The sequence below is a fragment of the Chaetodon auriga genome, chromosome 19 (assembly GCF_051107435.1).
Source record: "Chaetodon auriga isolate fChaAug3 chromosome 19, fChaAug3.hap1, whole genome shotgun sequence".
NCBI classification, from domain to species: Eukaryota; Metazoa; Chordata; class Actinopteri; order Chaetodontiformes; family Chaetodontidae; genus Chaetodon; species Chaetodon auriga.
In genome coordinates this window covers 16,041,838-16,056,987 of record NC_135092.1, presented here as the reverse complement: position 1 = coordinate 16,056,987, position 15,150 = coordinate 16,041,838, and the positions used below count along the sequence as shown (strand labels likewise).

Genomic DNA, 15,150 nt, shown 5'->3' with positions numbered 1-15,150 from the left:
TCAGCGTCCTTCAGTTTTTTCTTTTCTACAGCAGACGTTTAAATACTACATAGCTGCTTATCAAGGTTTTACATTTTTTAACCCATGTTAAAACCAGTGTTTTTAACCAGTGTTAACGCTGACTGACAGAAAGCGTGAGATCTCATTTAATGGGACTGCAGAGGGTGCGATTTCATAATCTTATGCAAAGCTGCAGACTGCTCCGAGTGTCTCTCCCTCGAACACACACATTCACTCATCTGATGATTAATTTGATCTCTACACTAGCTGTTAGTTTAGGCTCAGCTCTAATAAGCCCGTCTCCTGATCTGCTGGCGATGCGGAGAGGTGAAAGCGAGACAGTAATAAAATGTTAATCATACTTAATGACTGCGAGCTCTGCAAGAGCCTGAGTGTTGCTCAGACTGACTATCCAGAGAGATGTTTGCATTGAGGATAAATAATGATGAAATTTCATCGTCTCTGGCACGATCAATCGTGGTTTATTTTTGGTTGAGGTGATGACTGTGGTGACATTATGGTATTGATCAGATTTAAATTAGTGTTTGATGTTGCCTGGCTGAGTGCTCTTTTTTTCCTCGCCATCTTACTTTCAGCTGTTTAACTAATGAATAAAAAAGTAAAAAAAAAAAAAAAAAAAACAGGAGAAGCACTTCATTCTTGTCTCACCAAATATCAGCTGACCTTCAAATCACTGTGTCACACGTCGAAAATGTATTCAGGTCTGGTCTCGTGCTCGGGGTCTGGCTCACGTGGTCACTAACCTGGCTGAGACTTGGCGCTTTCCCCCGGGGCCCGCAGGCAGAAGTATGGTTAACTGGTCTCGGATGAACTGATCAACCGCTCTACAAGCAGGAGAGGAGGGTGTGCCACAATGCAGGCGTTTGGAAGGATGGAGAGACGAGGGATGGGTGAAAAGTGGCAGAACAATTTGTAGAAAATGGCGGGTATTTTTTGTAGGAGGAGGAGACAGGAGATTGTAGAAAGAGGGAAAAAAAGCAAGGAAGCAAAGAGGGAAACAAAAAAAAAAAAAAACTACAGGTAACTATGAGATTCAAACAACATGCACAGAGCTACAGGAAGTGATGGGAGGAGGGAGGATGCTGGAGATCAATGGTGGCTGTGGACTGTGTGTATGTGGATGGAGAGCTCGTGGACCCACTGGACCATTGGTTGACCCAGACTAGCAAATCAATTGGCCCGGGGGGGAAGAGAAGACTGCAGGCTAGACAGTCAATAACGCGGCGAGAGCTTCACACGGGCCACAACGCGCTGCTTTCATGGACTGTGGGGAGACGGGCTATGAAAGCCTGACTGCACATTTGCATTACTCTTCATGCTGCTTTTTTTTCTACAAGTTTTAAGATTCAGAACTCAGGAACAGACTGAACGTGTGTGCATGCACGCATGCATAAACTGGAGATCACAGTCAATAACTTTGAGTCATCGTGGCCAGAGGGTAGAAGCAGAAAAGCAGGCGGTTCATCGTAGGTGCAGAGAAACAAGCAGGCCTGTTGTGTACTTGTCCTCGAGTGCATAAGTGTGCACACACAGACACACACACACACACAGACACACAGAGCGGACGTCATCTTGATCATAACACTGATCAGAACTGGTGTTCCGTGTGGTGACATTTAGTGCCACACAATCTCATTTCAGGACCTCTCGACAGCTTCAGCGGCATTAAAGCACTTGTTTATTCGTCTTATCAGTTTACAACAACAACGCGTGGAGGCCGAACGCTCCACCAGGCGGGCAGGCTCAGAGTCTGGTATTAAAATCATCTTTCCTCGATTGCTGGACAGACAGAATCAAGCCTAGATGTGAAAAAGCTCCTCGACAATGAACAGATTCATCTGCAGAGAGCAAAGAGAGACAACGATGGAGCACATTAGCGCCTTCTTTGCCCCTTTGCTGTTCTGGAGCGCGGCGCGGTAAGCAGCACATTCCAGTAAATCACAACTAATTTCAGCTCTGCTTGACGTGCATACTAAAGTAGAAACACATGCACTACCTCCTCTTTCTTTTCCTTCCTGACACGGCCAGCCCACACTCTTCTCTTCACTCGCTCTCACACAGTTTCTCTTTCTCGGGCTTTATTCGGCGCAGCGCTCGAGCTTTGCACATATAGTCAAATGATAAATATTTATCTCCGTGTTTTATGATCGGCTTCCAGCAACTTTACTTTGAACTTTTCCTGTTCTTGGCCCAGCTGTGTTGATGCGCCACACACAACACAAACTGTAACGCTGCTGTTTTGGCTTCTCATTAAAATGAATATATATGTTTCCGCAGGCTGTCGGCTGTGTTCTGTCAGGGAACTCAGGACAGTATCGACAGAGGATTAGCACGTTTGACAGGCAAACATGTGCAGCTGATGTGTTTGGTGAGCAAACATGCTAAGCTACATAAAGGACGGTGTGGAGTACTGACAGCTGTGGAGGCCATGTTTTGTGCCAACTGGCAACTCGCTGCTGCGTTAGCTTGTTGCCACATTTTCATACCAAGCTGTTTACACTCTGGGGCCGGGTCGCGTGGCCAGGTTGGACAGTCACGATGACCCTCTCACAACACATTTCTATATTACCTGGGTCCTCACAAATCTACATAAAAGCAGACCTAACTCCTAATTGCGATGACATTGTACCTTATCTTGTTTCTTAAGCTAAACTCTGGGACTCCTACAGGCAGTGAGCTGAAATACTCCATTTTTTTTCATCTTTGTACACAATAAAGTTGCATTTTATTGTTCTCTCCTCATTTCTGCCTATAAAAAAAAGTCCAAGATTCCCACAGAGATCCTGTTAAGCAGAGATCTCGCTGATGAATGATTCAGCCAGTTGTTGACATCTGTATTATGGAAACAGGCATAACTTCATCTCTCCTTCCAGCCTTTCTAAAAGTCTGCTCATAGAGCTGTACTGATCTCCTTTTCATGTCTGTCCAGTCATCTTATCCTCTAACTCATCTCCCCTTTGATATTTTTCATCCCCACCCTCGTCCTGCTCTCTCCATCTCTGCAGTGCAAATAGATTTGGCCAACCTGTGCAGTGCCTGTCTTTGGTTTAAGCGGGCATGACGTTAATAAGCTTTCCCAGGCTCTGTGTTAACATAAGCACGTAAGAGATGAATGCTAATACAATGCTAATGTTGGGTTCACGCCGTAGCCCGGTCCATATCAAAAGACTAAACAGCGCGCACTCGCCACTGAAGAAAGTTTGAGGTTTGCAGGAAAAGATCGGTGAAGACCTTTTCAGTGCACGTTTTCAAATGTCCAAAAGTCCGTCACCAAACAGTGACTGAGCAGAAACGAACGCTCGTTTTAGTCGAGTGTTATTTCCAGGTTGGACCATTCGCTCTGAACCCAGCTGCAGTACTTCTGCAGTGTCTTGTTATGCTATATGTTTCTCATTTTTCCTTTTAAATTGTTCCCAATGATAGAAAAAGCGGTGGGCTGGGGTGTCTGTGGAGGGAAGCTTCCACGTGAATATTTCCACCCGGTTTGACCGTTGGTGTTAAATAAAGTTTCACTTGGGTACGATGTGAGAAAAACAAAGGGTTTGGAAAGCAGACTCAGACTTTTTGGCCACACTCTTAACTTCCAGCTCTGCACACATACACAGATGCATATATCAGACAGGTCCACACACATGCTCATATGTAAAACTTGCCCACAGATTAAAAGCACTGTGTGTGTGTTGGGCAGCTTCAGGAAGGTCTCTTGTTAATATTTTACAAATAGACTGAAACCAAAGCAAACTGCTGTTGGTCCAAGTTCATATTTCTGTCCTTTTCTCTTCGCCTGCGCAACACAATAGCGCTGGACAGAACCAATTATTCTCTGTACTTAAAAACAAGGATGAAAGTGCTTTTGTCCATTTGATACAGCTAAATTTTCCTCTTTTCAACTACAAATACAACCCAAATATTTTCTCTTTGCCTGTCTCTTAGCAACTGAAGAGCAGTTTTCCAGTGACATCAGGGCAGGGAGCGAGAGAACGAGAGAGGGATGTTTTTTTTTCTTTCTCTTAAGGACCTGGTTTCAATGAAGTCAGACTTGGGTGAAATTAGATTTCAGAGTATGTACAATTGGAGCAAATGTGCCAGTACAAAATGTAGCGCCAGGGTGGCAGAGTTGGGGGTTTTGGGAGAGGACGGCGGGTTAAACGTTGCAAAGCATGACAAGTAAATCCATAATCAGAGAAGAGAACGAAAGCCTGAGTATTGTAGGCGCACAGGGGTGACTGAATAACTGGCTTAAATTCTGTTGAGTGACCTATTAAAGGAGAAAAAACCTTGAACGTCTCCTCTGTGTTTTTTCTTTTTCCTGTCTGCACTGAAGTGTGGAGCCTGCATTCCTGTCTTGACATTGCTTTGGCTGGGGAGAGATGTTAAGGCTATAGCGCTGGCTGTGCACTGACATCTGACATCAACAGAAAAAACATTCCCTCTCACTGAGGTAGGCGTGTGTGTGTGTGTGTGTGTGTGTGCGTGTGCGTGCGTGCGTGCGTGTGCGTCAGCTCGCATGCATAATTACCGTCGGTCATTCCTCCTGCGTCGGAAGAGCTTTTTGGTGTGTGCGATCTCAGCGTCATTAGGAAGGGGTGGGAAGACCTGTTGGAGACAAATCATAGAGTAAGAGACAGCTGCTGTCAAGAGCGGCAGTATATATCACTGAGTGGAAAACATCTATAGGATTCCTCAACACCATACAAGTCGAGCTCTTGCTCTTCTATTAAAAACAGCCACATTCTGGCCTTTTTCTGTAGGAAGCTGTTCATGGTGAGGATGATCATTCCCAGACATCTGACAGAAACCGACAAAACTAGTGTCTTATTTCATTCTGTGTATTAAATGTGCAAATAAACAAGCTGCATATCAAGACCTGTGTGTTTTCTGTGCGTGTGTGTGTGTGTTTGCATTATGCACGGCCGAAACTATTCACATCTACAAAATGCAGAGCGCTCCATTGTGGGATAGCAGAAAGCACTGTGCGTAGCATAAACAGTACTTCCTTTATTACATTGCAGAAACTTTTGAGGGAGCTACAGAGTGTTTAAATTTATATCGTCGGCTTTATTTTAACAATAAGTGCACAGCGGTGGTCTCGGGTTTACGGCCTGTGAAGGTGTCTCTGAGAGCGCCTGCTGTGTCAGTGCAGCGGCTTAAACTGCATCGGGACCCGGGAAAGTGGAATATAAATCTGAGGGCGTGGTGATTAATAAATACACGCTCAGCCAATCACAATGAATCCAGACAACGATAACACACGGCACCACATATCTGCAGCCAAAGGTAGGTGGTGTGTGTGTGTGGGGGGGTTTGTTTCATTCGCATAATTGTTATCGAATAATTAGTAAAAAGAGATGATGAAGCCATTTACACTGAATAAACGACAGAATACAGAGTAAGAACTGAGCCGTTTGATTGGTGTAGAGCTGTAAAAGGTTATCCTGGAGCGGCCTGGTGTCATTTGCTTCTAATTCAATCAAGGTAAACACAGTGGACGGCGGTGTGTAATGGCACTGTGCTCTGGTGGAGCTCTGCAGATCTGTTAGCGCGTCTGTCCTGCTGCCTTCAGCTGAACTGAAGGAGAAGCTGTACACAACAGATACACTTAAGAATCACTCATATGCATCTATGGATAAATGCTGCTGATTAAAACCCATTTAATCTTAATTCTGATGCTGATTGAAAAGCATCTGCTGGTTGGGGAGCGCTAAAATTGGTTATTTACATTTTTAGCATTGTTCTGTTATTGCAGCACATTTGGTTGGAGCATTTAAAAAATAAAACAAAATAATCAAGCCGGCAGTCCAGCGACGATGCACCGGAAACGAGATCAGAGGCGTCTGCTCTTTAAGACGATGTCCATCAAAATACCAACAACTCCCATCGTACTGCCTCGCCCTCTGCGCTGGTAACCAGAATGCCACAGTGACAGGCAAAGCGAATTTCAAGGAATCAGCAAATTATCAGGAAAATACCAACCAGTCAGCGCTGGTCCTCCTCTTCACATGTCTTGTTTTACTCAACCAACTGTTGAAAACTCAAATATTTTCACTTTCCAGTGATGTAAAACAGAGAAAAGCAGAGAATTCTCACATCTGAGAAGCTGGAACCAGCGAACGTTTGGAAATCCCTTTCACTTGCGCAGCAGGATGCAGGCCGAGCGTGTTCAAAACTTCTCTCTCTCCCGGTTTAAGCATTAATTTAATCTCCTGGCGTAACCTTGTGAAACATACTCCTTTCTGTTTAACAAGAGGCTGCCTAGCAACACAAGCGGCAGGAGTTTTTAGGCACAGTAACCATATTTAATGACGGTAAAATTAGAAAAGCGAGTTCAAACTGAGTTGTTCGGGTAAATAAAGGAACGGCACTCCATACTGTGGCATTTTGTTGGCTGTGGCCTGATGTTATCACGGAATGCACAACTTGTCAGGTATTATCTCTTCACTTCCTGTGAAAAGGAAATGAGACCATCCATTAAACATCAGCCCTGTCAATCAAACAGCACACTCCCCCTTCCCTCAGCAACACTATGTGCTGCTGTTACCATGGTTATAGGTGGTCTAGGAGGCCCGGCGGTGTGTGTACACGCAGTGTGCGATAGCAGATAAACGTGTGAGACCATGTTTGTGTTTGTGTCTAACTGCCGTGCGCCGGGAGTCCCACACATGTTACTAGCAGGCGCTTTGCATAGCATAAGCATCCAGCTGCCCCAACAACAACTAGAGTCAGTTAGCGTCAATGTCAGCTGGTGAGCTGGGATGCATGCGTGTGTGTCTGTGTGTGTGTGTGTGTGTGTGTGTGTGTATGTGTGTGTGTGCAGCAAATAGTTGCAGGCTGATGCAAAACAAAAAGCCCCAAATTTCCCCTAACTCTCGAATGCATTGTGCAAGAAGGTGACCACAGTCTGTGAGGGAGGTGGGGTGGGGGGGGTGTTGTTCTTAGTACAGCATCATTTACTGCTTCCTTTTTTGTTTTCTGCACACAAGAAGCACAACAAAAACAGGGAAGCAAAGAGTTTGATCTCAGCGCGTCCTGCAGTCACAGCGCACACTCTGATCATCACAGTCTCTTCATACTCCCACAACTCTTCAATGAGACAGAGCTTTTGTTTTTTTTGCTTGCACTTTTGGTTTCCACTGGTGGAGAAGTAACAACAGCTTGTGGTGGATTTTGTACAGTCGAGAAAAGCTCTGTTTTTTTCCACTGAGGCTTCCAGTTAAATATAGAAGAGAAAGAAGAAAATGAAAGATGGAGAGAATGGTTGTAAACTGTCGTGTGGCGCTGTCATGACTGACGACGGTCTTCTGCTAATCCACAAGGACAGCATGCAAGTGTACATATAGACCATATACCGTCCCTGCTCAGTTTTGCATGACCACAAACGGACTCGAGTAGAAATTCTCTTTTTGCAAGTCCCTATAGATCCCTCTGATTTTATCTTTTTGCACAAACATGCTGCACGTTCAGACTTCCACATACGCACACTGTAGATATTCAAATGAGCTGGAGAGCGCTTGATATTTGACACTGCTGCTCTAACCTACTTCGCTCTGAGAGAGGCTGCTGGGGGATCGTTGGGTTCTGATTGACTCCAGATGTGAGAGGCAGAAAGTGTGTGTGTGTGTATGTGTGTGTGTGTGCTGGGGGGGGGGGTGCACACACTGTATTTGTGTGGCACAGTAATATCCAAAAAAAGGCAGACAAACACTCACTTAAACCGTCTGTTAGCACAAAGCTTTACAGATTTAAAAAGGCTTCACAGATAAACCGAAAAATATTAATATCTGAGAAATTCTGCTTTTTTACAGACTTTGACTGCTTGCCGTCAGAACGCTCTGACAGAGAGAAGAAGGAGGTGGAGAAAGAAGAAGAAAGGAGCAGAGGAACTGTTGCATGTTTAGCTACTGTAGTTTTCCTCTAGGATATCATTAGCTGTAATTCTGCCTTCAAATGGTAACCAGATGACAGTGAGACACACACACACACACACGCACACACACACACACACAGGGTCATACGATGCACACCACACACTTTTACAAAAACCCTTTAAGTTGCAGTGTTTTTCCATCATTCTTTCAGATTGCGCTAAAGCATTTTAGACTTTTTTTAAAGATTTACTCGAGCGAGAGAGGATGGCGGATGAGATTCACATGGCGCTCCGTCTACCAGGTCCATATCTAAACCTAAAAAACAAAAGCAGTCTGGACAGCAGCATTAGAGAAACGCTCCAGACCCACGACTGTGTGCACAGTCTATGATGCATCTGACAGAAGCGCAGAGGGTGGAGGCGAGCGATGTCTTTGTGGCTGAGAGGGAGAGCGCTGTGTGTGTGAATAATGCTATCTGCAGGTAGCAGCCAGTGCGGGGTAGATCAAAGAGAGGCGTGTGCTGTCCTGGTCCCCAGCCAGAGGACCTCTCACCTCGCGGCAGGCAGCGCGAGCCCTGTGGACGTGACAAGGATGGCGAGGGGGGCTGGCTGAGAGCAGATAAACAGGTTTTGGTCTTGTGTTTCTGTTTGCAGGACAAGCGCAGATAATATGAGTAAAGACTGCAAATACTACTCAGACCAGGGTAAGGTAGAAGTGCATTTCTGTGTACTTTCTTAAGCACGGTGAGTAAGTTTGAGTCGCTCATGAGGACGAGTGAATGTGTTGCTACAAGTACAGGAGAATATAAAATAGATCCACGAGCATCCATCAGACAGCAAAGCGCTGCACAGTAGTTAACAACACTGGCAGGATTTTATGAAGCTACAAAAATATTACAGCCGCAATCACTGTGCCCTCCATCTCGACAATAACAAGACAAACACTGGAATTCCTCCATCAACGCTACAAAGTAATCTACCATCAACGTGCGCTTGTGCTTATTTGATTGGCCATCGCCGGGCAGGAATCTGGAGGAGATCTGGAACAAAGACCCTGATTAATGAGTAGATGAAGGCTGTGGGAGCAGAAAAGGAAAGGGGTGGATGTAGATGCTTCTGTCGATTAAAAGAGACAGTTTTGACAAAGTGATTCATGTGAAGAGCGGAATCGAAATGCAAGAGGAGAATGACTGAAACTGTCAACACTGAGGGAGGCGCTGTGCGTGCTTGTTGAGCGATTGGGGACCAATGAGGATGTTTTCAGATTCACGACAGCTGAATGTCAGAAAACCTTCTCATCCAGGTTTTTTTTATATCCCTGAGACATGTGGGGGCGATGGAGCGGGTGGTGCTAGTTTAGATTTAGTTAGTGGGCAGATTCTAGTTTAAAGAGATAATTAAGTAACTCGTCCAAGTCTCAGTTGCACCCCCCCCCCCCCCCCTTAAAAAAACACTGATCTGCTGTCAAGTTCAAATTTTACAACCCTGATCGAGGTGTGTGTTCATTGTGTTACGTGTCTGCATTGTGTTATGCGCTTGGGTGTGCACGTCGGCCTTGAGAGGAAGTTGACATACCCTGTAGCATTCCAGGAAAAATCACAGGTCACTGGGAGAGGCTACCTGGGATGCTAACAGAGAGGATGTGTCCCTTTTCCAACCGCTCCACGCAGCCACGTAGCTCCGGAGCAGCACATCGTCTTTGAACGTAACGCAGGATTTCGCTCTCGAGGGTTCGACCCGACCTCCAAACTGCGAATTTTTACGACTTATCCCCGGTAGTGTCTAAAAAAGTTCTAATTTTTCCACGACTTCTGCCAGCGGGGTCATTGACCTGGGTGAGATACCATTGTTGATCCATTCACAACAATGACGGCGCTTCAGTGTGAAAGGGGTATGAGTAACAAGGGAAGGAAAGCGAGGAAATGAGAAAAGCGAACGGGGATGGAAATGTGGAGAATAGAAACGGAGAGCAACGATTATAGAACTTTCTCTGCGAGAGCGCAGAGAGTGAAGTGCACGTCTTCCTGTCCCTTCTAGTATTTAACAATTCTGGTGCGATGCTCACTCGGTCAGCTCATTGTTTCTCTCCGCTTATTTATGTTGCGAGGGCCCTCAGCCAAAAGCAATAAATTTAAAAGTGCCCCAGGGGTGGCATTACAGGACAGGTTGTTGAGAGCGAGAGCAAGTATGACAACAAGCGCGACTGTAAATACAAGATAGCGAGCGCATGAAATACAGCGAGGGAAGCTGAGGCGCACAGGCTGAAATAATATGGACATTCTGCTCATTTACCAAGAACGAATGAATAATGAGGCCTCAGATTTGCATTCCTGTTGTCTGTGTTCATATGGAAATTAGCTGCAGCTATTCTGTTCTCATTTTAACTGGAAAATGTCTTCTGATGAGACGCAGCCTCACATAACTTTAACCGTTTTAAAGCTGCACCAAATGGAGACAGTCACCTCCATGGAGCCAGATTTGAAGGATCTTGTATCAGGATCTTGTCATCGTCTAAATTTGTGAATAAATCGGCAACTAAGGATGCTACAAAATAGATTTTTTTTTTTGTTGTAATTTTGAATACAGGTCTTTAGCAAACACTGCCGCGATGCATTTCATTCATTTTAGCGCCACAAAGTTGAATCTGCCTTAAAGTTACACCCTCTGATTTTGTGCCCTGGAGCAACTCCAGATTTGTAGATTTCTTCTGAGCTCACTGTTGAATTTCTAACCATTAAAAGTGACATTTTAGGATTTCTAAGCGCTATGGAGGGCTGTTAAAAGATCTGTTTCCCTCCCGAGGATTACACGACAGGAAGTGCTACGCCGTTCGATATTGGCTCCGACACGCCGCCGTTGTGATCCTGGATGCGTCTATCCCTCTCATGTCAGAAATCAAGCTAACATTTAGGATTTCTGAAATTGTTTTTCTGTCAGATCCCCGCAGTCAAGGGTTTTCTCTGTGTTTAATGATCCCTACTTTCGGCCTTTCATGTAACTTACTCTGCAGCGAACACCAAAAGGGGAGATTTAAAGCTGCCACACTCAGGTACGGTGGGTGATCCGTGATAAGAGGCAAAGATGTGAGGTCCTGACATCCATGTCTCATTTAATAAGTGATCTGAGGCCGAGGCCACAGCGGAGCACCGACAGATAGACAGGTACATCAAAGAACTCGGGGGGGGGGGGGGGTCTAGCTACGGGAGGAGATGGAGCCATTGTGGGATCAAAGTGTCAGAGAAAAAGAGGGAAAAACCTGTAGTACCCTACAGAAATGTAATCATGCGACAACCAGCGCTGCAGCAGCAGGCTTCACGTGCTCCCAGCTCTGTTCCAACCATCTCTGTGAATGATGAAAAAAGACTTCAATCACACGAGCTCTCTGTGTTACATTACATTGACAGTCACCTTATCTTCTCTGCGGGATCAGACCTGATGCTTTGTGTGTGAGCGTGTGGTCTGCTTTGCATTATCTTTGCGAAAACAGACTATTCAATGACCTCTATTCTTGCGAGGACATTTTGGCTGCTTCTCGCGGTGAAATGAGCTGACTTTACTACTATATTATCACCATGTATCGACGCTGTGGGCAGCTGTCAACCTGTCATGAACACGCTATGGAAAGAAAATGGATTTGATTACGACACGGGGGGAGGTTACTGAGTTAGAGGACCAGTAATGTGCAGCGCTGTTTATCATGCCTGTCAACACTGGGATGTGAAAATAAGGGAAATTTTCAGGTGCCACTCAGCAACCACTTCTTTAAAAGAGCAACAGGGACTGGGGTTTCTAGTTCCTACATTAATGACAGGGAGGTGGTCAGAATCAGACACCTGGTTGAAAGTGAAATGCTGGGAACGTCCCCCCAGTATATAGACGAAAACGCACTTTAAATATATATTACCTGGAGGATAATGTTCTACATGCTGCCACCTGCTGCACCAGAATGGAATGTGACAAACCCATCAAATACGGTGGTTATGCCTCCCGCCAAGGGTGCGTTACGCTAACTTTTTTTAAAAGAAGGTTAAAAATACAGGAGATTTATGGGAAAGTATTTAACAGGAGAGACGGGAAAAATGTGGGAGAATTCTGGGAAATGTGGGAGGCGCTGACAGGTCTGCTGTGTATGAATTAGTCCATAAAGTAAAGGCGCATAAAACCCAATTATCAACTGTTGTACAGCACACACTTCATTATCATGCATTTGTGATAAGGCAAATGTAGTTAATCTTGTGTGTCTGAACACATTTACATCTGCTGTCATTCAGATGTGTTGAGTCACTGCACTATTATTAAATAGGTCCGTGGAACTCGTCACAAACTTCCCGAGGTATCCTGCTTACATGCATGTACTCAAGTCTCCAGTGTTTCTCCCATGATTGAAGCCAGAGCTCAGCAGTGTGTGGCGGTGATTAAGCCGGTATGTGTGCGGTTAATAGAGTGCAGGAGCCAAGCAGCAGTAGGACCAGGGACAATAGCAGGAAGAGACCACAGGGAGGGGGCTGCCGGTCACCATGACCCCCTGGATATTGTTCTGCTGCCCACCAACATTTGAAGGATGGAGGGGAGGAGTGAAGGACGACTCGAGGGGAGGAGGACGGAGCGTAATGATGGTGGTCAGAGGAGAATAGGAAAAAGGAAACAGCGAATAGGAAGAAGCGACGGGAGACGAGGTAAAAGATGACAGAAAAGACAAGAAGAAGACAGACGTGTGTGTGAGGTGAGCGGAACGGGAAGAGCCGACGTGTGTGAGTAAATGCTGTGAGTACCAATGCAGACAAACTGACAGCTGACAGACAGACAGACAGACAGACAGACAGGCCGCCAGAAAAGCCCACCCCCGCCCCCAGTGTCCCCTCTCAACCGGAGTCCTGCTCTGCGGCACGTACACTTCCAGACTGAGGGGCCGAGCAGTCTGTAATATCTCAGCTCCAGACTCCTGCTTTGTTCCCCTGCTGGACGGCTTTGTTCACAGAGCAGAGACCGGATGTCTCCTAAATGACTAGCCACTTTTTCCCTCTCCCCTCGGTCCAGCCCTACCCGCTCCTGTTCCTCCTCTGGTGCCCTCCAGTCTTGGAGAAATTTTGAGTTTTGCCACCGACGGCGTGGAAGCAAAACACTGATTCTTGTTGAAATTTACTTGATATCCCGAAAGCAAACAGTAAGTAAACAGGCCATTTTTACTCGTACCGGAGTAATTTTACAACGTGTTATTAGTACTTTTACTCACATAATGGATCTGAGCAGTGCCTCCATCACTGACCTTGGCAGGAAAAATTCTACCTCATGGGAAAGACCATCAGATCACAACAGTCATACCATGAATAAAAAAAAAAAAACACAGGTGAAAGAAATGTGACCAAATGCAGAATTTCATCGAAATGGGTCCAGAAGGATCGATGTGCGTCATGACGTGGAACATATGATATGTTTTCATCAAAATACATGTCGCGCCTTTAACACGTAGAAAAAGCTGTTGATGTGTGGTTAAACAAACGTTTGCTGGCATCGTTTCAGATACAGTAAGCGTTGAGAACACACACACACACACACACACACACACACACACACACACACACACGTTGAGATGTGGCTGTCACAACACTGAGGATCATGCTGACGTGATCGTGTCGATGAGCCAAACAGCGTCGAGCGTCCATGTTACAGGAGCGGGGGTGTAAAAATCGAGCGCCTCCCGGGGAAAACTAAAATCACTAAAACGTGTTTAATTCTGTGCTTTTGAGAAGGTGAAGACTTCTCAAAGCATCGAAGGTTTGTTTGAGATTTCCCCCGTCTGAGGATCTTTCTTTAAATTGCTTCTTCAACCTCATTTTTATTGATCGGCCTATCAACATTTTCCAATAATTAGTTTTTTATCCTTGATCCCATAATGTTTACATAATGTACACGTTAGATTTTATGTCTATTCACTGGTTTTCTGCCTCATTTCATTCCTATTTTATATGTTGGAACTGTCAAGACAATAAATTGCGCGCTCATACGGTTGATGTTTGATGTTATTCAGAATCCATGCGACACCTGGCACGAATCCACAGATCAAAACCTCGCTCTCTGACCCCGGGATGCTTCTGTCGGTCCGTCCTGACACTGGACGTGAAGGCAGGGTCATTGTGTTTGCAGGTTTACATTCCTGAGAGGCCAGCAGAGGTGCAGCAGAATCCGAGGGCAAGAGGAAGAAGCCCTTTCTTACTGAGTCGCTCACACACCCACCCACACACACACACACACACACACACACACACACACACACACACAAATGAGATGTTTTCCACATCCCAGGGCTATTTGTAAGTCTATTCTGGCTCCTGGAAAGGGGAAGTGAATGTTGGCTGGATGTGTGGAACGTAGACAGGGACTCTGGATAATGCAGCCCTGCAGCACAGTAGCTGGAGGTGATGACTGGGGAACAGAGACGTTTCATTCTTCTTGCTTGGTTACTCGGATTCTGAATGTATAAATGTGGCACGAGAACTTTGAGGATCAACATATGTTCTTAGGAACAAACTCTGACCGTGAGCCAGTGGTGGAGGAAGTACTGAGCTGATCCGTACTGCATTCAAACTCATAGTGAAGTAAAAGTACAGAAGCACTGAGAGCAAAATGTATGACAGTAAAAGGAGCGTTTCTGCAGTAAATATTATTATATATGACTTTATTACGCATCAATGTATAAATTGTTTATAAGATTTTATTGTTGTACCTTGTTGAGGAGGAACCTTCATCTGGAAAGTAACCAATGCAGTCAGATAAATGTAGTGGAATAAAAAGTACAATATTTCCCTCTGAAACGTAGCGGAAACGAAGTGTGAGGCAGCGTGAAACGGAAGTAAAGATGAATGAATTCAGTAAAGTCCCTGCAAGTCGAAACTGTACCGAAGTACAGTACTTACATGTACTTTTTTACAGTTCGTCACTTCCATAAGCCAACAAGTGAGACCGGACAGTCAGTCATGTGCTTTAACAGCAACAAATAAAAAATCCCCCGCCACATAATACGGTTCTGCTTAGAGTCATAAAGACGACACGTTTGTCTCACAAAACTGAAAGTGGCAGCAGAAAAGACAGATCCACACACACACACACACACACACACACACACACACACCACGAAGTATCTCTCCATAGAGTCTCGATCTAATACTGACATGCAACGCTGCTGTGGAACTGACAACAGACTCAAAAATGAGTCAGTGCTCTAAAATGCGATTCATTTTTTCCCCTTCGATAGAGATACTGGTTCA

The 15,150-nt window shown here is 45.2% G+C and overlaps 1 protein-coding gene across 4 annotated transcripts in view; it reads right to left on the bottom strand.

The window, feature by feature from the left end:
* ctif (CBP80/20-dependent translation initiation factor) overlaps positions 1-15,150 on the bottom strand; it is a 46,533-nt gene that overhangs the window by 16,692 nt on the left and 14,691 nt on the right. For 3 of the 4 annotated variants that reach the window (XM_076757875.1, XM_076757874.1, XM_076757877.1), the window contains 2 exons: positions 4,541-4,617; positions 765-845 (listed from right to left, as the gene is read on the bottom strand). In XM_076757875.1, the coding sequence (XP_076613990.1) occupies positions 765-845; positions 4,541-4,617 (158 nt within the window). The remainder of the gene's footprint in view (positions 1-764; positions 846-4,540; positions 4,618-15,150) is intronic. The other variant, XM_076757876.1, reaches the window with a different exon arrangement.